We start from the raw sequence: 22,392 nt of genomic DNA, 5'->3' as shown, positions 1-22,392 counted from the left end.
CATCTGTTTTCCCTAAAAGTATCTATGTATCTGTCTGTCTATCTTTCTGACTGTGTCTGTCTGTCCATCCATCTGTCTTTCTAAAAGTGTTGCTCTTTTTTCTGTCTGTCTTTCTGGAAGTATCCATCTAACCATCCATCAGCTCATTAGGCCTATAAACATTTCTCCCAAAACTTTCAAAGAAGGCTTTGTCAAGCCAACATTCAAAATGTAATTGACAAGCATTTTCTTTTTTGTCAAAGATCTACAGCTACATGAAGTTCTATGATTTTCAGTTCATTTTAAATCTGCTCTCTTAAGCCATGTTCTAAGCCTCAGAAATAACACAAACACTGAAAACTCATTCATTGATAGAACAAGGATGGCGTTTTTGCTTTTCTACCTAGGTAAATCATGATGAAGCAAGATCTAGTGTTTCAAACAGGAACGTTTTCAGAATTGATCAAAACATGATGCCAGCCTACCTTTGCTCTCTGATTTTGGAACCACACCTGCACGACTCTCACCGTCAGTCCAGTCTCAGCTGCCAGAGTTTCTCTGACCTGCAACAACAGTATATGCATGAGATGTACATACAGTACATGCTGTTTCCACATATAACGCACACGAGCGGCCTGTGACTGCTGACCTTTCGGCAGGGTTTGGAAGACACCTCGAAGGAAGCCTTGAAGGCGCGCCGCTGTTGTGTGGTCAGGATGGTTCGTGGTCTCTTGGATCTCTTGTGCTCCTTCCCATCATCCCCAGCCTTCCCCCCAACAGAGACACCACCACCATCCTCATCCTCACTCTTTACTGCAAAGGGAAACTGAGCATTGGCTTAAAGGTGAAGAGAGTCATTTCTGGACTATGTTAACATCTCTTCTCCTGTAATTATACACGACCTTCAGCGAGGTCACTGAGGTTACCTGACTCGGTAGGGGCCGGACTGATGGCAGCCAGCATCTCTCTCTCCTTCTCATAGTCTCCCCGGCAGAGCAGCTGTCCCTCCTTTAGCACAAACTCATCACCTCTCTGCAGCCGGCGCTCACACTCGCAGCAGCTGAAGCAGCCCAGGTGGTACACCTGTCCCAGCACACGCATGATGAGCTCCGAGCGGCTGATCGCCTGCATACAGGCACTGCACTTCCGCACAAACAACCTACACACACACAAACACATGTGCACATGTTATTGATATGTGTCTGAATGTTCACTTTATGCAATGTTTTGTCTGTAACACCGGGTGGCAATATTTGACAACAGACTAGATGTCACACAAGCAGCTAAGTAAAAATTTATCATTTAACTAGTGTTGTCAACCAATTCAACGCAATTAATCGCATCCAAAATAAAAGTTTTTGTTTACATAATATATGCTCATTCAAAAAAAGCCATTGACTTCAGGACAGTGGAAGTGGAAATGCTAAAATGCCAACTTGTTTCCAGGGTTAGGCCTACAAAATACGTCATCACTGCAGCACTCTATAGTGAATAAGAGTATAGGGGGTGATTTCGGATACAGCCTTGATTAGTTTGTTAGCTGTGCAGTGAGCAGAGTTTTGAGGTAACACTTACACGTCATGAACAGCTTCCTGCTGATGTCTGATACACGCCTATGACTGTCGCAATAATGTTTAAGCAATACAGAGCAAAAAAAATAGTGCATATATGTGATATAAAACATGTTTTTCCAGTGAACTCCCATTCTGGCAATGTTAAATTGAATTTTTAGGGTGTGATCCTGTCTTGGTTTGGTTGGTTAGAGCTTTATTGGCACGACTAAGATACGATTGAGAGATTCAATTAGTTTTGATGATGAAAGACGCCTGCAGTGAGACTCAATCTATTTGTTGCCCCCTGCTGTGGTGGAGGAGTGCTTAGGGAGGTGGAACCAGGGTCATGAGGTAAAGTAGGAGTTTTGCATCGAGTAGAGGCGATCAATGGGATTTCCTATCCGTCCTGCCAGAACTCCAATGTCGGCAGTCGACAAGAGACAGTCCCCGAGATGACTGAGGCTTCCATCGCTGTCCAAGTCATGGAAAACTGTCTCGGAGTCTGAAATGAAGTCAGCGTTCAAATGCAAACAGTAACTGAAAAAAAAACCAATGCTGAAGTTGATGCAGTGGGAAATCCTTACCGTAGGAGTGCATCTGCTCGGGGCCTAGCTGCGGTGGCGTGAGCCCGTGTCGGAACTGCTCGCTACCGTATATGTTGGGATCCAAAGCCAGCAGTTGTTGGCGTGGCAGAGAGGAATATGAGAGCAGCGCGTCCAGTCCGTGACTGCTGGAGCCATCTGTGGAGAGACAGAGCCGGGTTCACACCTTTCATCAAGCCATTTTACACAGTTGTGTCCGTGTCTTACCCTCGCTGTCATCGTTACTCTGGCGGCCCCCTCTGCTCGGGCCCCTCCTGGTCCCGCCCATCTGCTCCTGTTCTTGCTGTTGCTGCTGCTGCTGTTGTCTGCGAGCGATCTTCTTCATCTGAACTCACAAAAACAACAGTTTATTGAAGTCCACTGGTCCTGGAACAACATTCCCATATAGTAGTACTTGTCAAACAAGCTCCGAAAGTGCGTTCACAATGACAGCGATTAATTTGAATTGAATTAGTAACACTCATGGGTGTTGAATATGTGGGGGACGTGGGGTCGTGTCCCCCCTCTCTTTTAATAAAACGTAAATTCGTCCCCTGCACTTTTTTCGGCCAAGTGTGTTCACGTAGAGGTTTTCAAGGAAGCAGTGTGAATAAATCTAAATTTAAATCTAGAGACAAGATCATCTATGCATGACCTGACATTTTATTTATATCCAAAATGAGGCAATGTTAACATTATGGAGTGCTAAACGCTCTCATGCAGTGTATGTTTCGTTCATACTCGAAGCTGGAAGGCGCTCTTGTGCAGAAATTAATAAAAAGAATAAAAAAATAAAACCTGTCAATAGACAAAAATAAATGAATAAATTATATATATAAAGTACTGTCAAACGATTAATCGCGATTAATCACATTCAAAATGAAAGTTATTTACATAGTATATGTGCGCGTGTACTGTGTATATTTACTATGTGTATATATAAACACATACAGTATATATTTTGAAAATATATATATACATGCATGTGTGTGTATTTATATATACATAATAAAGATACACAGTACACACACATATATTATGCTGTCAGTCACACAAGCAGCTAAGTAAAAATTTATCATTTAACTAGTGTTGTCAACCAATTCAACGCAATTAATCGCATCCAAAATAAAAGTTTTTGTTTACATAATATATGCATGTGTACTGTGTATATTTATTATGTGTATATATAAACACACACATGCATGTATATATTTAAGGAAAATATGTTATGTTTATATATCAAATATATTTATATATAATATGAATTACATGAATATAAATATATGCATGTAAATACATGTAAATATTTTCAAAATATATACTGTATGTGTGTGTATTTAGACATACATAATAAATATACACAGTACACACACATTTCATGTATACCAAAACTTTTATTTTGGATGCGATTAATCACGATTAATCGTTTGACAGCACTACATTTAACCCTTTAAAGCCTAGTGTATTATATATGATACACATTCCTAAGGCCACTAAATGATCAACATGATCAAAAACTCACTGAAAAAAATTCTGTTGTCTGATTGATACTTTTTTTGCAAGTAAAAGGCCTTTTAGTTTAATTCTAAAAATATCCACCTTCAGATCTTTAGTGATTTTTACAAAGTAAACAATAATAACTTTTGTATTGTTTTAGTAATATTTCAAAATGAACATTTACTAGATTGAATCAACTTAGGTTTAATCCATATAGCATTTTTTAAAAGAATAATTACGTTAAAATGTGAGTATCAAATATGATGCATCAGGCTTTTGAGGAATGTATAATTATTCGTCTCTCAGTCATCATTGTATTGCACTGCATTCTTTTTTTGAAACTAAAATCTACCAAGCTTTGATCATAAAAGCATACAAATATAATCTTTAAAGACAAATTATTGGCAATTTATATGCATTTATGTAAGTAGTCGGCTATACTTAAAAAAAGATATCACTTGAGTATGAGCTCCATATTCTCACTCTATATGAGTCATAAAAGCCTGATGTACCAAATATGCATATACTGAACAAAATACACATGCACATTTTTTCATTATATATACAGGTGCATCTCAATAAATTAGAATGTCGTGGAAAAGTTAATTTATATATATATATATATATATATATATATACAGTATATAGTCCAACCTAGGGCTGTGCAATTAATCGCATGTGATTGTCATGCGCATCTCGTCAGTAAAGCCAGTTCCGTGATTAGTAGTAAATCTCCATCACCTGCTTTCAGATGGAGTGGCATTTACTACACAGAGCCGTAGTTCACTGACAAGCTAGGCAACATCGCGTTCATAATTGAATGCGATTATGAACGCGATATTGCCTAGCTTGTCAGTGAAGATCGCATGCGATTAATTGCACAGCCCTAGTCCAAACATTAAAAAAACTGTTTATAAACATTTATAAAAATACTTTTTTTATTTCATATGTCAGGTTTTACAGGGTTAATATTATTAACATTTATTACGCTGCATTTAAGCTGTACATTTTATCAGTGTGTCACCTGGAAATTGAATCACCTTCACCTTAATGAATTTTCAAAATGATTAGCAAATACAGGGATGTACAGGGCAAAAGTGAGCAAATGTATTAAGAAGGTCATTTGTCCTGCTACCAACCCTGAAAAATGCCTCTTACTCTCTTTAAACGGTGTTTTCTTTCTAAATAGCTCATCAGCATCACAATTGGTTTTAAAGGCACTCTCGCTCTTCAATCCCCACCAAACCCCTCGTTTTTTCTTCCTCTCTCCCCTCCCTCGCCGCTTGATATTTTCTGCCAGAATTCCCTGTCCTCCCTCTCTCGCGCCCAGCCTCCCTCCCCAGCTCCATGAAACTAATAAAGACAGGATTAATTAGATTGTTGTTTAAACAGTGCGATGCCCAGACAGACGCTGTAAACTCATAACCAGGGATTGAGGATAGCATGGGGTTAATCTCTCTCACACTCGAATAAACACACCATACTCACACACACACATTTACCAGCACCTTTATACGGCCGTGCTCATGTACTCTCATAAATATTGACAGGTACCCACAGATGAACCTGTAGATGCTCATATGGTGTCGATGACAATCTAATCCTTCTGCACATTTCATTAAGCCAAAGCAACTGTCACCATTCACCCAAAATGTGACATAAACCAGTGTGAAGTTACTGTCACACACCTGAACCGGACAACAACATGTTTTTTGTAGATTGGCGGGATTGTTGCTAGGGTGTTTTGGGTAATTGCTGCTTACTGTCCCAAGTCAAAAGTCCCAAGTTTATGATATTGTGGTCTCAGGACCCTACTTTAGTGCAATTATTTTGTCAACCATGTAAAAAACTTCAAAAGCCGCCCGATTTTACATATCATTTTATGACGGTGCAGGACAAGCTATCATTTAAAGTAATAGTTCAACCAAAATGACAATTCTGACAAGAGCTATTCCTTACTTGTGCTTAAGGGTTTGTTTATCCCTAAGCATTAAGAATAGGGATACCTGCATTAGCAGTGACCACTAATGAAATTAAAAGCACATATATAGGTGGCAAATAAAAGTATAAGTTTGATGAACACAAACCATTTTGGAGGTGAGGAACAGATGAAATGCACATTTGATGGATAACACAGACTTCATGACAGTTGCAGAGACGGATGGCGGGAGATCTGGTGTGTGTGTGTGTGTGTGTTGAGGAGCACCGAGTGCAGGAGATGAAGGTGTAGCTCCCAGCATTCCCCACAACCCACTCCCGCCACCCCCCCTCCCTCCCCGACACACCAATATTCACAATGATGAAATATGAGAAAACCAACAGGTAGCTGATAAAAACGTACACATCAGACCACTCGCACGCAAAAGAGAAAGCACAGGTGAGCAGCTAAACCGTTCAGTACTGACACATATTATACTGCCCCAATCATGTCATAGATGCACACTTCAGTGCGCACTTGCTAAGAAATGGCCTTTTTGTTCTTAGCATGCAAACGGTGCTACGCACAAAAATACTGAAATAACAATCGACTAGTGGCATGCATAATTTAATTGTCTAATTATGTTTTGATTGCACTGAGACACATCATAACTTTTGGGTTTATGCTAATAAAACAACTAATTGTGTCATTGTACACTATAAAACTCTCTCGGCTGAATTCAGTTACGTTTATGGATTACTAGTCATATGAAGAACACTTCAACAGGGTTATTAGAAAGTGCACTGTATATCAAGGTGGCAATAAAGTTAAAATGACATTTCTTATGATGCCTTGCAGTGTATTAATGAGACTCAATATTTTTAGATGATCATGTAAAAATCATGGGTGAAAAATAACGGTAACGATTTCATTCCATTTGTTAACATTAGTTAAAGGGATAGTTGACCTAAAAATTAAAATTACCCCATGATTTACTCACCCTCAAGCCATCCTTAGGTGTAAATGACTTTCTTCTTTCAGATGAATACAATCAGAGTTATATTAAAAAATCTCCTGGCAAGGGACAAGCTTGTAAGCTTTATAATGGCAGTGAATGGGAGTCGAGATTTTGAAGCCCTAAAAAGTGCATCAATCCGTCATAAAAAGCGCTCCACACGGCTCCATGGGGTGAATAAAGGCTTTCTGAAGCGAAGCGATTTGTTTGTGTAAGAAAAATATCCATATTTAAAACTTTATAATCCATAATCTCTAGCTTCCGCTAACTGTCGTGCACACATTCACTGAGAGAGTGGCGTACCAGCGGATGACGGAGGACATAGGTGTATAGAATATGTTATTTTGTATGTCTAATTTGTGACTGGTGTTTTATTTTGCTCTCTCTACTGCACTTCCACGTTTGTCCCCGTGTTCATCTTCGTCCTACGTCATCCACGGGAAAGCCACTCTCTCGTGAACACACGTACGACAGTTAGCAGAAGTTTTAAATATGGATATTTTATTTTACAAAAATGCATCGATTTGCTTCAGAAGGCCTTTATTAACCCCCCGGAGCCGTGTGGAGCACTTTTTATGATGGATGGATGCACTTTTTTGGGCCTCAAAATCTCGACCCCCATTCACTGCCATTATAAAGCTTGGAAGAGCCAGGACATTCTTTAATAGAACTCCGATTGTATTCGTCCGAAAGAAAAATGTCATACACCTAGGATGGCTTGAGGGTGAGGAAATCAAGAGGTAATTTTCATTTTTTGGTTGAACTATCCCTTAACTACATTAGTTCATTTGAACTAACAATGAACACTAATTTTTTTAGTATTAATTTCACCATATATCTGTTAATATTATTTCATAGACCTGAACTATGAACTAACAACAAAGAGTATTTTTATTAACTGATGTAGGCAATGATTTATAAATACTGTAACAAATATATTGCTCATTGTTAATGTTAGTAAATGCATTACCTTATGTGACCTTATTGTAAAGTGTTACCGAAATTGAGTGATAACAGTATGATTTACTAATCACTAAAATTCCTCATACACTTACTAACTGCTTTTTTGGGCTGGATTTGCACCAATAGAACAGAGAAATGTTAATGCAATATTTGATCCTGTAATGGACCAAACGTTCTGGATGCAGAGAAAGGAACTGCATACAACCAACTTTGTGTCTCAGTATATTTTCCTGGATGACTCAAACCTTGCAATGGCCTGCCAATGCTGTAAAAATCCTGGTCAGGTAACCAAAAATGTACTTAAATCATCTAAATGATTCAAATTATAAACAGGAAAATACATAAAAAGAGAACATTTAGTTACACTAACAAAATGGTTCTATCAGGTAACAGTCCACCCAAAAATTTAAAGATTTCTTATCATTTACTCTCAGTCTCATGTTTTTCCAAACCTGTGTGACTTTTTCCTTCTTTGAAACACAAAAAAGGTATTTTAAAAAAATGTTCAACTATTTTTGTCTGTATAATGAATGTCAGTGGGGTCCAAAACAACTGACTTCCATAATATGGATGAAAAAACATTGAGATATTTTTCAATTTATTTTTTCTTTTTTGTTCCACAGAAGAAGTTTGGAATGACATCGGGAAAATCATGACAATTTTGGGGGAACTATGCCTTCGACACATTTCCACTGATGTCTCATTCTTCAAAATCCTTGGTAATTCTTTGTAATTCATAAGCCACTTGTCAACAGAGCAAAGGTTTGTAGGAAATCCTGATTCTGACAGTCGATATGTTGTAGAATATGATGGGTGTCATAATATCCCATCTTATATAGAGATTTTCACACTATTTTTGGTGACGAATATGCACTATTGGTGTGCTGACGTACTTATTGTGATGCATTCCCCGACTGACAGCATAACCTGTCCATACGTTACAATCACACGTCGGTTTCCTGCATCCCTCATGTGTGTGTGTGTGTGTGTGTGATACCCAAGGGCTCAGGGACCGACAGGATCGATGTGTTGAGTTGTGTGAGGCGAGAGTGAGTCTGCGAGTGTGTGTATGTGCGTGTTTGGATAAAACAGCTAATCCCCAGGCCACCAGAACGCAATATCCTGTCAGCCAGATTCTCATTTCCTGTCTCTCTGTGGCAGTGCGAGAAAAAAAAAAAAGACGCGTAGAGGGGGGACGGGGGATTCGTTGCCCCAGAAACAGAAGATACGGCAGCCCTGTTTGAGGATATCTATGGCATTCTTCTTATCTCTCCCCCTCCCGCTTTCCTTTTTTGCCGTTCTTCTTTTATTATCTCAGATTTAATAAAGCCAAGGCGAGCAGCTTGTTCTGCCATGAAACATTTATTAGCCGTCTGTAATGAAATTGTTGTGCGGGAGGCGAAGTGATGGAGACTCATCACACATTATGCAAAAACAGTGGCAATATCACAAGAGGAGCCACCTCGAGCTCATCTCTCCTCTTCCTCTGTCATCTTCCTCTCTCCACCTCTGTTTGTCACCTCCATGGCCATCCCCTGAGCTCTCCTTCACTGTCCGCTCTTCTCTCCCTCTATCATTGCCTGATACGTGTACACTCTGAAAAATGAAGGCTCTTTATTGGCATCCATGGTTCCATGAAGAACTTTTAACATCCATGGAATCTTTCCATTCCACAAAAGGTTCTTTATAGTGGAAAAAAAGGTTCTTTAGATCATTCAAATGTTCTTCACACTAAGAAACAAGTGTTTCTTTGAGGAACCCAAAATGCTTCTTCGATGGCATTGCTGCGAAAACCCTCTTTTGGAACCTTTATTTTTGTGGCTTCAACGGGAACTTCAGGCGCAGAAAAACAAAACATGTTTTCCAAAAGCAGTAATTCAGGCAAGAAAATATTACTAATAATTACTTGCCTGAATTACTGCTTTTGGAAAACATGTTTTGTTTTTCTTGGCTTGAACTACCACAACGTGTTTATGTCCTTATTTAAAGTACCATGTAAACATATTCACCAAAAGGACTAAACACATGAGGGCATATGTTTAAAACTAAAAGTACACCCTTACAAAAATAAAGGTTCCAAATGAGGATTTTCACAGTGATGCCATAGAACAACCATTGTTGGTTCCCAAAAGAGCCTTTCAGTGAACAGTTTTTAAAGGGGTGCTATTATGCTCTTTCACTTTTCAACTTTAGTTAGTCTGTAATGTTGCTGTTAGAGCATAAAAAAGATCTGCAAAGTTACAAAGCTCAAAGTCCACTTCAAAAGGAGATATTTTATTTAACAGAAATCACTTTTCAAAAACTACAACGAACGACTCGTTTGGACTACAACGCATATTTTCCGGGATTTGTGATATCACAAATATCGACGAATGGGACGAGACCAACACACACTGGCCTTGCTAACCAATCACAGCACATTTCGTCTTTCAGAAGGCGGGCCTTCATTTGATACAGGAACTATTCAAGCCGTTCATGCCAGACGGGAGAGAGGTGTTGTAATAATGTAAAATATGTGAAAAATTATGTGTTTTTCGAACAACCTAGTATGAGAGCCTGTTCTAGTACACCCCCAAAACAAAATCAAGACTTTGTAAAGGAGCATAATAGGACCCCTTTAAAGGAAAAGTTCACCCAAAAACTAAAAATTTGTCATAATTTACTCTCATGTCTTTCCAAACCTGTATGAGTTTCTTTCTTGTGTTGAACACAAAATAATATATTTTGAAGAACCAAACAGTTCCTATTGACAAAATAACTTCTTTTATGTTCAACATAAGAAAGAAACTCATACAGGTTTGGAATGAAATGAGAGTGAGTAAATGATGACAAAGTGTTCGTTTTTGGGTGAACTATTCTTTCAAAAACACATTTTCTTAGTATGAAGAACATTTTGAACAACCTTTTGTGGAATGGAAAGATTCCATGGATGTTAAAGGTCCTTCATGGAACCATCAATGCCAATAAAGAACCTTCATTTTTAAGAGGGTAGGTTGATTTTAAACTAGAAGCTGACGTTTTATATTTAGAAGGAGTGAGTGGCTTGCCACAGTGATGCTAGGTTGTTGTGGGTGGTTGCCATGGTCTAGCTAGTAGCTAGGTAGTTGTTTATTGCTAAATCTGACTTGAATCCCTTTTTGTTCATTTTATCATCAAACAGGTGAACATTGTGAATCTGAGTGCTCAGAAAAGTAATATACACTACAAAACTTTCTGTATATTACTTGAATTGACATTCAAAACTTTGGGGCTGGTAAGATTTGTTAATGTGTTCGAAAGAAGTTTCCTATGCTCACCAAGGCTGCATTTATTTGATCACGAATTTAGTAAAAACATTAATATTGTGAAATATTATTATTACAATTTAAAAACTGTTTTTTAAAATGTAGTTTATTCCTGTGACGCAGAGCTGAATTTTCAGCATCATTACTCCAGTCTTCAGTGTCACATGATCCTTCAGAAATCATATGCTGATTTGAGGCTCAAGAAACATGTTGAAATCTGTTTCCCTACTTTTATACATTTTTTCTGGAATTTTTTTTTTTTTTTTGATGAATTGACATTTTCAAAAGAACAACATTTATTTTAATTTATTCTGAAATCTTATGTAACATTTTAACTGTCAATGTGATCAATTTAATGTGATCTTGCTGAATAAAACGGTTCGTTTCTCTTACAAAATAAAATTCTTGACCTCAAACAGTACACAGCACAACACCAAACTGAACAAACTGACCAACAAAAAGTGCTGCTGCTCATGCCCGGTTTGAACAAAAACCCAGATTTACATAAAAGAGATAGCTTCAATCAATTGTTGCTTTATTGCATTGTGCCTGATTGCATATGCCACAATTTAAGTACAGTATGAATGATAAAACTAATGGCTTCAGCAAGCACTATTGACTCTGTAGACAATCCAAGGTACGGCAGCGTCCTACACCAGAGCCCATGTGTCATATTCCTGTCTGACAGTACAGCAACTCTCTTAACCACAACACAGCTTGTAGTCATGTCTAAGAACATAATTAGCAGCGTTCCCAATCAAGACCCCTCCACCCCCTCCCCGTTCCCACAGACACAAAGAGACAGCGAGCAGAGAGATGATTAAGCGAAAATGTGGGATAAACGGAGAGATAAACTGATTGGTGTCATCACGGCTATAAATCTCAACAAGTAGGAAATTAAGTTTGGAACAGAAATATTATTAGAAATCAGACAGTGATGGACGAGCTAGAGGAGAGATGCACGGGGAGGAAGAAAGACAGAGCAAAAGAAAGGTGAAGATTTCGGTAAGCATCAACTGAAGTGCTCATAATAATGACTCCGACTGAAGATTTCGGCGTTACTGTAAACGATTGACATGGAAAAATGTAGTTGCTCTTTAAAGTACAGGAGACCGAGATTGCATTTAAATGAATATTCTGAAGTTAAGCTCTGTCGACAAGATGACATTGATTACCATAAAAAATTATTTGTCCTTTATGTACTTAAAAAAAAAAAAAGTAAAAATAAAGGTCATGTTGAGACACTTACAATCTGCTTGTTAAGTCATGACGTATCGAATCAAATCAAAACTGTCTCCGGATCCAAACCTCTAGTGAGAATACAATCTCAGCAGCTGTTTATGAGCACTCTTTATTTATTGCATCTTTACGCTATAGCTTTTCAGAAAAGCTGAATCACTGGACAACTAATATAATGGTCAAGATTTCTTAGTACTGTAGCATACAATTAGTGTATATTAGCACTGTTTGTTATTTGATTTTGGGATCTGATGGGTCATTTGGACCTGGCGAATAAAAGTGAAATGTTTGCAGAAATGTGGAGGTTATAATAAAAAAAGTTCTTCTGTTAAACCGTGTGTATTATTTGTGACCCTGTACTGTAGGAATTTTACTAAATATCTTCATGGAACATGATCTTTACTTAATATCCTAATGATTTTTGGCATAAAAGAAAAATTGATAATTTTGACCCATACAATGTTTTTTTGGTTATTGCTACAGATATACCCCAGCGACTCAAGACTGGTTTTGTGCTCCAGGGTCACATTTGAGCCATAAAGCTGTTTTTGTTATTGTTTTACGGTTTTAGGTGTTACGTTGTTTGAGCTTCAAAGTAGTAAAATTGGATATAACTTTACACAGAAAATGTTAGCAAGGGATGTTTTCACACTAGAATCATGTTAGCAAGCATATTGTTTACATCTGAAGCGGTGAATATTTTAACATTCATTAATTTCCCCCTTACTGTAACCCCAATTTCTGCATTGTTAAGAAATGGAGGGACAACTGGAAACTAGTTTTTGTGTTAATCAGCATTATGCCACAAATGTTGTCAAATGTGCTTAAAGGGGTCATATGATGCTGCTAAAAAGAACATTATTTGGTGTATTTGGTGTAATGAAATGTGTTTATGCGGTTTAAAGTTAAAAAAACACATTATTTTCCACATACTGTACATTATATATAAATACAAACACATGCATGTATATATTTAAGAAAAATATGTTACGTTTATATATTAAATATATTTATATATATCATATAATTTATATGAATATAAATATATTCATGTACATACATGTAAATATTTTCAAAATATATACTCTATGTGTGTGTATTTATATATACATAATAAATATACACAGTACACACACATATATTATGTAAACCAAAACTTTTATTTTGGATGCGATTAATCGCGATTAATCGTTTGACAGCACTATAAAAAATCCCTATGATAAATTGAAATGGAATAAATGATTATTATTGATTACAGACTTTGATATTTGGACAAATCCAGGCACATTTCAGGACATTTTTGAGACCTCTTCTAAAATTCTAAAAGACACATGATATAATTGGGTCTTTTTCTCAGGAGCAAAGTCTGAGAAGCATGAGACTTTAGCCAAAATCTCAATTTGCTAGGAGAAACAAGTGAGATATTAAAGAGCTCACATTCGTGATTTTTCGTTCTTACTAGCATCTCTTTACACACTGGGGGCTGTTTTCGTTCTGTTTCCCACCCCGCAGAGTGATCTATTAAACTTGGGGCATTTTAAATATCCGCTCCCCTGTCTCCGCTCTGATAGGCCTCCGAGACCCTCGCTAGTCTAATTTTCTGCCAGCGATCCAGGCACCGTACCCTGGGGCTGAGAGCCTTTATTGGTCTGGGACTGGTTTCACTAGGCTGGGCTGCGTGGTTATCTGATGGCTGTGTGTGTCGAAGTCAGCCAGGAAGACAGTGATGGAGAGAATTTGACCATTTCAGGGATGTTAGCAAATGTTTGTGGGTTTAATGAATAGGGATTTGGCTTTGCGTTTGGTTTTCCGGTAAGTGAATAGGTGTTGCTTGAATGACTGAAAAGTTAGTAGTAAATGAAAGTCAGATTTCTGATGACGAGAACATCAGGAATGTAAGGAATCGTCATACAGTTGTGATCTTAAAGCTGATGCTGTTCGCATGTTCGTTGTCTTATTGCGTACATTATTTTAAGTGGAAAATATCTGGTCTTAGTAATATTTCATTAAAATGTAATCTGAAATCAATCCCTTTTTACAACTCCTTACATTTTGGTATTTAACATCCACTTTTTGTGAGCCGAAGTTGGCATGAAATGAAAATGTAGCTATTTTCTAAATGCATGTTATCGATCTTATTGTGCATATGATTTCATTCAAAAAAATAATCAAAATTTCATAACTCAGTCTTCTAGTGAAATTACAGAGTTCTTTTTGATTGATGTATGCTAGACTTCTCCAATCATTTAGTCTGTTTAACTCTCCTTCACACCTGCCTCCATCCAATCAACACCTGATAAACAGAACCAAGTCCCGCCTTACATTTTTTTCTTTTTTTTCGATAATTCATTTGACTCAGACGTACATTACAGTAAGGAAGAATAGAGCTGCTGCTACTTCCATTTCATCTTTACTTTAATATGCGATGAAAGATACTGCCCTACATCTTTTTTTTCTCACTGAATACACTATTTCACTTGGAAACATGTCATAATATGAAACTAAAATGGGATGTGAATGCCATTTAATGTTGACTTTAAGTGCACTCTAAAACATATGAAGAATCTTTAACACCCAAAGAATCTTTCCGTTCCACAAAAGGTTCTTTTTAGTGGAACAAGGTTCTTTAGATTATTAAAATGTTCTTCACATTAAGAGAAAAAAAGAGGTTCTTTTTAAAAATGTTCACTGAAAGTTTCTTGCGGAACCAAGGTTCTTTTATGGCATCGCTGTGAAAAACCTCTTTTGGAACCTTTATTTTTATGAGTGTGGCTATTTCTACCTGACTTATAAATTAATTTTGCTGGTGTAATGATTCAGTTATTTTAAATAATACTTTCTAATTGAACATAATTAGGAAATGTATGCGTTTCCTCACGTATACACATTTTTTTTTTTTTTACATTACCTGACGATATATTTTTACAGAAAGTCTTTTTTCTGTCTACTCTTTTTTTTTTTTTTGCACCATCAAAGATTCCTTGGCACCCCAAAAATGGAGCGCACACCTGCTGTAGATGGAGCATTGGTAAAGGGTGGGTGCTGACGGACAGACAGCGGAGAACACAAGGAGATATTGTTGTGGATTCACTCAAGGTCACCCACACAACAGTGTGCCAAGTCTCCTCCATAAATACACCACATACCACGCCGCAGCCTCAATATTCACAAATAATGTCTGCAATGTCTGCGTTCAAGCGCAACAAAAATGCTTATGAGAGAATGAGAGAAACTTAAATCTCCACCATATAGTAAAAAAAGGGTAAATGATAAATGAATTCAAATAATACAAACGGACCAAGCACAAGGGAATAACAGCACCAGCTTGCACAAGAACAGTTTCTCCGCGCTCTGATCCCAGAACAGCCATCTCATTTGTAATCGTTGATCACTTTTACCCTCATTATGACATCCTTGCTGCAAGCACCCATGCAAAACAATTATCAAATCTATGGTCCCATTTTTCTTCAACGGTGTGAAGAAAAGCAGTTAGTATGGTAATTTCATACCCTGAAACAGTCCTGGATCTCAGGTGATCTATCTTTCCGGGAACATATATAGAATTATTTTTATATTCCCTCAGGGAATTCTTCCTGCTAACTTTTCTCTCCTCTTTTATTCTCTCCTGTCCATCTTATTCCTTTCGGTTGGCCTCCAGATGTCAGCAACTGAGGGAGTGTCCACACTGCTCAACGGTGTCTGACACTTCTCACAACAGTGATAACAGGCCACAAAATCGTCCTTCAACTGTCCGCACTCCTGCTGATGTCACTGGGAAATGATGGTTTCTCGGAATCTCCCTCTGACCCAAACGGATACAGAATGATTCATCAGAGAACCAGCAGTTAAAGGGATAGCTCACCCAGAAATGTCAATTCTGTCATTATTTACCCATCATGTTATTCCAAAGACTTTGTGCACATGTACTGTTTTTATTTTTTGGTTCTTCACATTTGTTTTCCACAGAATTAAACCAAATTTGGGTTTGGAATAAGATTGTACAATAATCCATTTATAATCAGATTGATGGCTCAAACAGCCAGTGAACATATGTGTAAAATCAGATTCAAATGGGTGGTGTAAACCTAAAATAAACCAATTAAAAGGAAAACTTAAAGCGTGTAAATGCTTAAATCTATTTTCTCTATTTTCTATCTTCTCAGGATTCATAAATACCTTTGGCATTGCTGCTTGTGCTTATTTAGTCTTATGAACTAATCAGTGCAGGAGACTGAATATTTACTAAATATTCCCCCCCCAAAAAAAGCTCTTATGGCATATATGTCATTCAAGGCAAAAATGACAGTTATACTCATGGTAGCTCTGCATTGGCTGAGGTTTTGTTTGGAATACATGTAATGCACATGTAATCAAATATATGAACCAAACTGCAAAATTTAGGGTTCACATAAACCCTAAAAAAGAATCTGAAATCAGATTGGATTCATTCCGATTTACGAAAATTAGTAAACATACCTAATAATGACGGAATTTTCTTTTTTGGGTTGAACTATGCCTTTAAGAAACAGATTCAAACCTACAACATTACACATACATCAACTAAACCTACCGTCACCAATATTTAACTACACATTCTAACAGAAATTTACCCTCCGCAAAGACCAGCCCCCTTAGTTACTGTTGCTATGTCCGACAAGCCATGCCACTCTCACGCCACACATCATGTTCTCAGTGAAAAATACATCGCGGAGCAACGAGAAACCTGACAACACGCCGGCCGACAGACAAGACAGAGCAGGTTACTTCTGGTATGAAACAAAGTCTCAGCTTTCAGTTTTTGTCATTTATTAAGAAATTCAGTTAAAGCTACTGTACATGTGAAGCGATCATCTCTTCCTCTTTACTAGTTATAGCACGAAATAAACATGAATGAACACCAGAAAGTATCTTGTTTCAACCGCGGAAAGACATCAATACACCGTTGTTCAAGTTCAAGTCCACCGACGTTAATCTACTCTACAGTCTGGTTTGTTTTGGCAGATTCTGCGTTATGATTGGTCAGATCGCCTGTCAATCACACTCCCTGCGAAGGGTCAATTCCAGTCACACTTTATTTGACAGTGTCCTTGTTACACATTATATGCACTTACTATAGTAAGTAATATAGTACACTAAAAATACAATACACTATAGTATAGCAACCAATCCTAAATCTAACCCTAAGCAAGATAATATTACTCCGTACTTGTTTGTGTAATTACACCGCAATTGCAATACCTTACAATAAAGGGTTACACTTTATTTGAAGGTGTCTTTGTTACACACGTTATGTGTCCTTACTCTTATAATAACAATAAATTATGCATAATTACATGCAAGTAATCCTAACCCTAACCATATAGTAACATGTTAGTTTAATTATACATTTAAGTACTGAGTAATTTTAATTAACTACATGTTACTATATGGTTAGGGTTAGGATTACTTGCATGTAATTATGCATAATTTATTGTTATTATAATAGTAAGTACACATAACGTGTGTAACAAAGACACCTTCAAATAAAGTGTAACCAAAGTTCCTTATATTTCACAACAGAGCATCACACCCATGAGGCATTTGCAGAGAGATCAGGGGAATGTTCTGGTGTGCTTCATGTTAATCTACACACTCTCTGCCATACTAGGACTCTGATGGAGTGTATACAGACACACGTTGCACATGGAACTGTCTTACTTCTCGTAATCATGCTTGCAGTAAAGCAAGCGGTCGCGACAGTAGCAGGTCCCGCTCAGCGCGCTGCGACACACTGCACACTTGACACACGTCTCATGCCAGGACAGTTCATTGACGCGCAGAAGGAAGCGGTCCGCGATGGGAGACTCGCACCCTGCACACACCTCACCTCCTCCCACGTGCTCTGGTGGAGAAGAACAGGACACACACAAACGTACCATGAGGGACTTGAGACCCACGCATTACAGCACTGATATTAATATGGAAAGAAATGATAAATGAAGAATAAGAGTCTCACGGTAAGGTGTGGCGGAGGGGGCCTGCTGAAGACATGATTGGTTTTCTTCTGTTTTCATTCCGTTCCTTCCTTCTTTGGAGTGCTGACTGAAAAACAACAACATAACAAAGACTCACATTTAAAGACAGCAATCGGTCTGTGATAATGTGGAACTATTGTAAGCTGCTTGTAATTGCTCAATGTTGTTTGTTATCATATTTTATTGTTATATCTACATGTAATGTGGGTAAAAAGCACACTGTAATGTAATGTTACTGTGAAGATACTGACAATAATCTGTGAGGAAACATAGCATCATTAGTTTCATTAGTAAAAGCCAAAATCAGGTCCTGTTTGGGCCCATTTTAATGTGCATGGTAAAATATGTTAATTTTTTTAAAGGGCTAATACGAAAAATATATATTTTGAAAATAACATTACATGCCATCTTCTGTAAATTATGTTTTTATAAATAAAAAATAGTCTTGTAGCTTATGGGGAAAAGGGTGTTCCCAGAATTCCTTTCGAGAAGCATTGTATTTGTTTATGTTTCATTCAAATAGGCCTATATATATATATATTTATTTTGTTATCGGTTATGTATAGTGTTTTAAATTGCATTGCATGTAGTTTAATTCATGTTTGCTGCAGTATTTTAGTCATATGTGTAACAGTTAAGGTGTTTGTGTTCGTGTCAGTGTCTTTATCACGATCGCTGGAGAAGCCAGTTTTGTTTAACTTGAGTCACCGTTTTTCTCATTAGGTTTCACAAAAGAAACAATATCTGAATAGGTCTAATATGTTGGTATATATACTGATATTATATGATTTAACGACATGTAAAGTCAGAAACAGCAGGCTACGATATAGGCCTACATGTAATCTCGTAATGCTTGGAAAAATTTCAAGTTCTGCGTCGACGCTGCCAACTTTTATCTTTGACCGTAAATGTAACATTTATTTACAATGTAGCCTGTTCTTCACACGCTTTCTCTCGTAGTCTATCTGTTTTAAGAAAGACATAACTTCTTTTATTTGATCTCACTCTATAAAAGGGAAAGTGTTTAATGAATGCATGAGCAGGCTGGGTGTGTTGTGTGCTCAGTCAGAAGCTCCTCGTGCAGGTGAGTTGTCCGGTATAAGGCGCGCGGCTTCGGTAGCCACATTTCCGCTCACAGACGCTTTGGTAGCTATTTGGCAAACGAAACAACGCAAAAACAAAAACATCAAATCCAACGATTTGATTTAAAACAGGAAGCCTGCTGCCTCAGAAATAATAACGGATGACGGTTGTGATTATTGTAATTTAGAATAACAAAAGCTTTCACAATAAATATGCATTTGAGATTTACACTGTTTGGTTTATTTAGAAAAAGAGGGAAATCAAAATCTTAATTTGTATTTTATTGCCTACTTTGCTTTTAGAATATTCAGGTTACTTTTTTTTTTTTACTCGGCTATTATCTTTGTTGGTGGTTAAATTATTAGGCTATTATTGCTATTATATCTGCCTCTCAAAAATCCCTTTTCCTTGGAAATTTAAAGTTGAATTTTTTTTTCTAATAGCAGAAATCACACACTGCGTGTCTGATCCCTTTCCCCATTAATAATGCAGTTAATTGCATGAGTCAGTTTATTAAAAATACAAGAGCTAATAACGGGCCATCAGCCTCAATGAGGAATAATCACACTGCGATATTCGCGCTTATGTGGAAGCATGAGCATCTTATATAGGCTACATATTTAAAACTATAAATATACACATTTATTTATTTATTTTTTCGGAGCTATCTATACGCGTTATCGAAAATATAGGCCTTTTTTAATACCGTCTGTTAAATGTAGGCTACGTGGGCTACAATATATGGCCCACCTGTCGTCGTATAAAGGGAATAGCCTAATTATGATGATTGCGGCTGATCTAGGCTAATGTTTAAGTGAAAAAAAAATCAACTTATCATTCCAAGTATTTCAGTAAATAACTTAGCCTAGGCTATTACGACACTAAACTGGTGCAATTTGATATTGAAGATTTCATGATTTGATATTTTGATGTGCGTTCATTTTGTTTCAATTAAAGTTTAGTGTTAATTTTCAGTCGAAGATGCTCATGACAAGAAATTTCAGTGTTCTGTGACGTGATATAAAATGCAAACGTAAATATGAACAAAATTAATAGGCTTTTTAGGCTATGTCTGAAATAACGGCGCTTTCGATTATGATGTCAATTTGATCCTAATTTTTTACTCGAAACCAAACCATTTATAAACTTACAGAAACTGCTGCCTGTAATACACTCAAGCAGGCTACCGTAGAGTTAACTATTTTTTAAAGTTTGATATTTTATATTTTCTAATAACCTACAAACTTGTATTTGTATTTTTTTTGTAAATGTTACTTACATTTAAAATTCTGACACGCGTCCGTAATTTTTCCTATCATCTGGCCTAAGCTGAACTCGTGAAATATATGCTCAGGTTTTACCAAATACAGATACGGCAGACCTATTAAAGTACCAGACATAAATAGGCTATGGTCGATTAAAATAAATTAATGCATAAATAAATTCATTAACACCAGCGCAGCAAAACTTCGCATTTCTGTCAAATGTAGCCTAGATCACAGTAGACAATATGGCTATACATATGTAAAAGTCATGAGAAATTATCATGCATGTTTCTATGCGAACACACTAAGAAAAGTTCAAGTATCAATAGTGTCATAGATGACAGCAGGTGATGCTCAGTCCCGTGCACTTACCTAGTGCTACAACACACTCCTCCTGAGATTTCTGTTGGTAACATCAAAATACCTTTCAAGAAGAGGACGGGCAAGAGTGCTCCAGAAGCCAAACTTTAGTGTTATAGTCCAAAATGCACGCAGTGGCACAAAAGCATTGCCAGACTGTGTGTGTGTGTGTGTGTGTGTGTGTGATGTTCAGGCTCACGCTTTATGTGATGAAGACTCGGGCTGCGCGCGCACAATGAAGGAGGGAAACATCAAGGAGGGGTGCAAGAAGATGAAAACAATATATACACAGGCATACACAGGAGTATCTCGCTCTTTTTGATTCAGAGGAACTGCTTTTTTTCCTGGCTGATATGCTGTTTTAAACAAATAGATTGACAAGTTCCTTATAGCTGTCATAGCATAGCCTATATAATAATCTCAGACTTTAGGTAAAGATCATTAGACTTAAGATGAAAGACATATTGTGAACGCAGGCTAATAATGGTTTGTAACTAAGTAACAAGCAAATGAGTGTTAAAGATGTAAGGAACGTGTCATTTCTATACAGTTGAAATCAGCCACCTTTCAGGATAATGTGCGTTAGGTTAAATAGCCTACATAATCAAATGTGTAATTTGTACTTGTAGTCTATATTTAAAAAGTATATAAACATACATATATATGTATAAACATTTCGAATATATGATTAAGACAAATATCTATACACAAGTATGACTTTGTAGCTAATATAGCCGTATCAAGAGCTACAGTGAAATAATAGTTACTTTATACAGGTCTGCTGACAAAACTATGCCTAATATGGGCGTTCAGGTCATTTTAAAGTAATTAGTATGCCCAATTAAGAGCTAAAAGGTTCTAACTCGAAAATGTCGTCAAATGCATTGCGCATCGCGTCTGCCATCTAGGGGCCAAATCGTGCCGCATAATATGGCACTTTTTGTTGCAGTTTAGCTCCAACCCCAATCAAACAGACCTGAACAAGCTAATCGATGTCTGCAGGATTACTAGAAAGTTACAAGCAGTTGAATTTGATCAAGGTTGAAGCTAAACTGAAAGTGGACCTCGAGGGCTAGAGCTGAGAAACCGAGCTAGAGTTATATGAAATACAAATAATACGCAGGTAAGACTGACAATTAGCATGTGCCATTAGGCCCTGATGTGCTCTAAATAATCATTTTCCCTACTGATAATAATAAAACGTCTCACTGTGTGATTTTCTCTTCAATGACTCCTCGGTGTCCAGTTATTAATGTTATTTAGATGTAAATTATTGTCCAGACAGCTACGGAGGCAACGCGGCGATCTCACGTGTTCAGGATGGACCAATCACTGGTGCTTGCGATAACTGGATTACAATTTTATTATTATTATTATTATTACACCATGAATATGAACTAAAATGCGCTTTTACAGACTATCTCTGTATTTAAAAATGTATTTAGTTACCACTTGTAGTGAACACATCTTTCATACGCTAGTACACTCAAGTGTAGGCCTACTACAAGTGGTAACTAAATGTTAAAAGTGCATTTTAGTTCATATTCATGGCGTCCCGAAACAGACACAGTTGAGTACACTTAGATGATCTTAAGTTTATCTTAATAAGTACTAAAGAATAATTTTTAGTATATCAAGTAC

At 37.1% G+C, this 22,392-nt stretch overlaps 2 protein-coding genes across 2 annotated transcripts; both read right to left on the bottom strand.

Moving 5' to 3' along the window:
- Positions 1–330: 330 nt before the first annotated feature.
- Positions 331–22,027, bottom strand: LOC107711246 (LIM homeobox transcription factor 1-beta-like). Its single transcript, XM_016516195.1, has 7 exons — positions 21,961–22,027; positions 20,764–20,973; positions 18,025–18,110; positions 17,727–17,910; positions 906–1,138; positions 629–792; positions 331–542 (listed from the first exon to the last, which is right to left on the bottom strand). Exons 2-7 carry the CDS (start codon positions 20,805–20,807, stop codon positions 417–419), a joined length of 837 nt encoding a protein of 278 aa, XP_016371681.1. The 5' UTR covers positions 20,808–20,973; positions 21,961–22,027; the 3' UTR covers positions 331–416.
- LOC107711247 (LIM homeobox transcription factor 1-alpha-like) lies at positions 1,364–2,709 on the bottom strand. The gene is made up of 3 exons (XM_016516196.1): positions 2,342–2,709; positions 2,117–2,272; positions 1,364–2,034 (listed from the first exon to the last, which is right to left on the bottom strand). The coding sequence occupies exons 1-3, from the start codon at positions 2,457–2,459 to the stop codon at positions 1,877–1,879; spliced, it is 432 nt and encodes a 143-aa protein (XP_016371682.1). The 5' UTR covers positions 2,460–2,709; the 3' UTR covers positions 1,364–1,876.
- Positions 22,028–22,392: the final 365 nt, after the last annotated feature.

The sequence above is a fragment of the Sinocyclocheilus rhinocerous genome, unplaced genomic scaffold (assembly GCF_001515625.1).
Source record: "Sinocyclocheilus rhinocerous isolate Xijiao unplaced genomic scaffold, SAMN03320098_v1.1 scaffold115, whole genome shotgun sequence".
NCBI lineage: Eukaryota > Metazoa > Chordata > Actinopteri > Cypriniformes > Cyprinidae > Sinocyclocheilus > Sinocyclocheilus rhinocerous.
Note: the sequence above shows the minus strand (reverse complement) of the source record. Positions and strands in the feature narration are given on the sequence as shown.

Bases quoted from the DNA above. Each gene is read 5' to 3' on its own strand.
- LOC107711246 (XM_016516195.1), bottom strand. From the start codon at position 20,807: ATGTTACCAACAGAAATCTCAGGAGGAGTGTGTTGTAGCACTAG. The intron at 793-905 runs GTAACCTCAGTG...TTCCCTTTGCAG, and splicing joins TCCGGCCCCTACCGAGTCAG to TAAAGAGTGAGGATGAGGAT. The intron at 543-628 runs GTCAGCAGTCAC...CTGTTGTTGCAG, and splicing joins CTTCCAAACCCTGCCGAAAG to GTCAGAGAAACTCTGGCAGC.
- LOC107711247 (XM_016516196.1), bottom strand. From the start codon at position 2,459: ATGAAGAAGATCGCTCGCAGACAACAGCAGCAGCAGCAACAGCAAGAA. The intron at 2,273-2,341 runs GTAAGACACGGA...GTCTCTCCACAG, and splicing joins GAGTAACGATGACAGCGAGG to ATGGCTCCAGCAGTCACGGA. The intron at 2,035-2,116 runs GTAAGGATTTCC...ACTTCATTTCAG, and splicing joins CGAGCAGATGCACTCCTACG to ACTCCGAGACAGTTTTCCAT.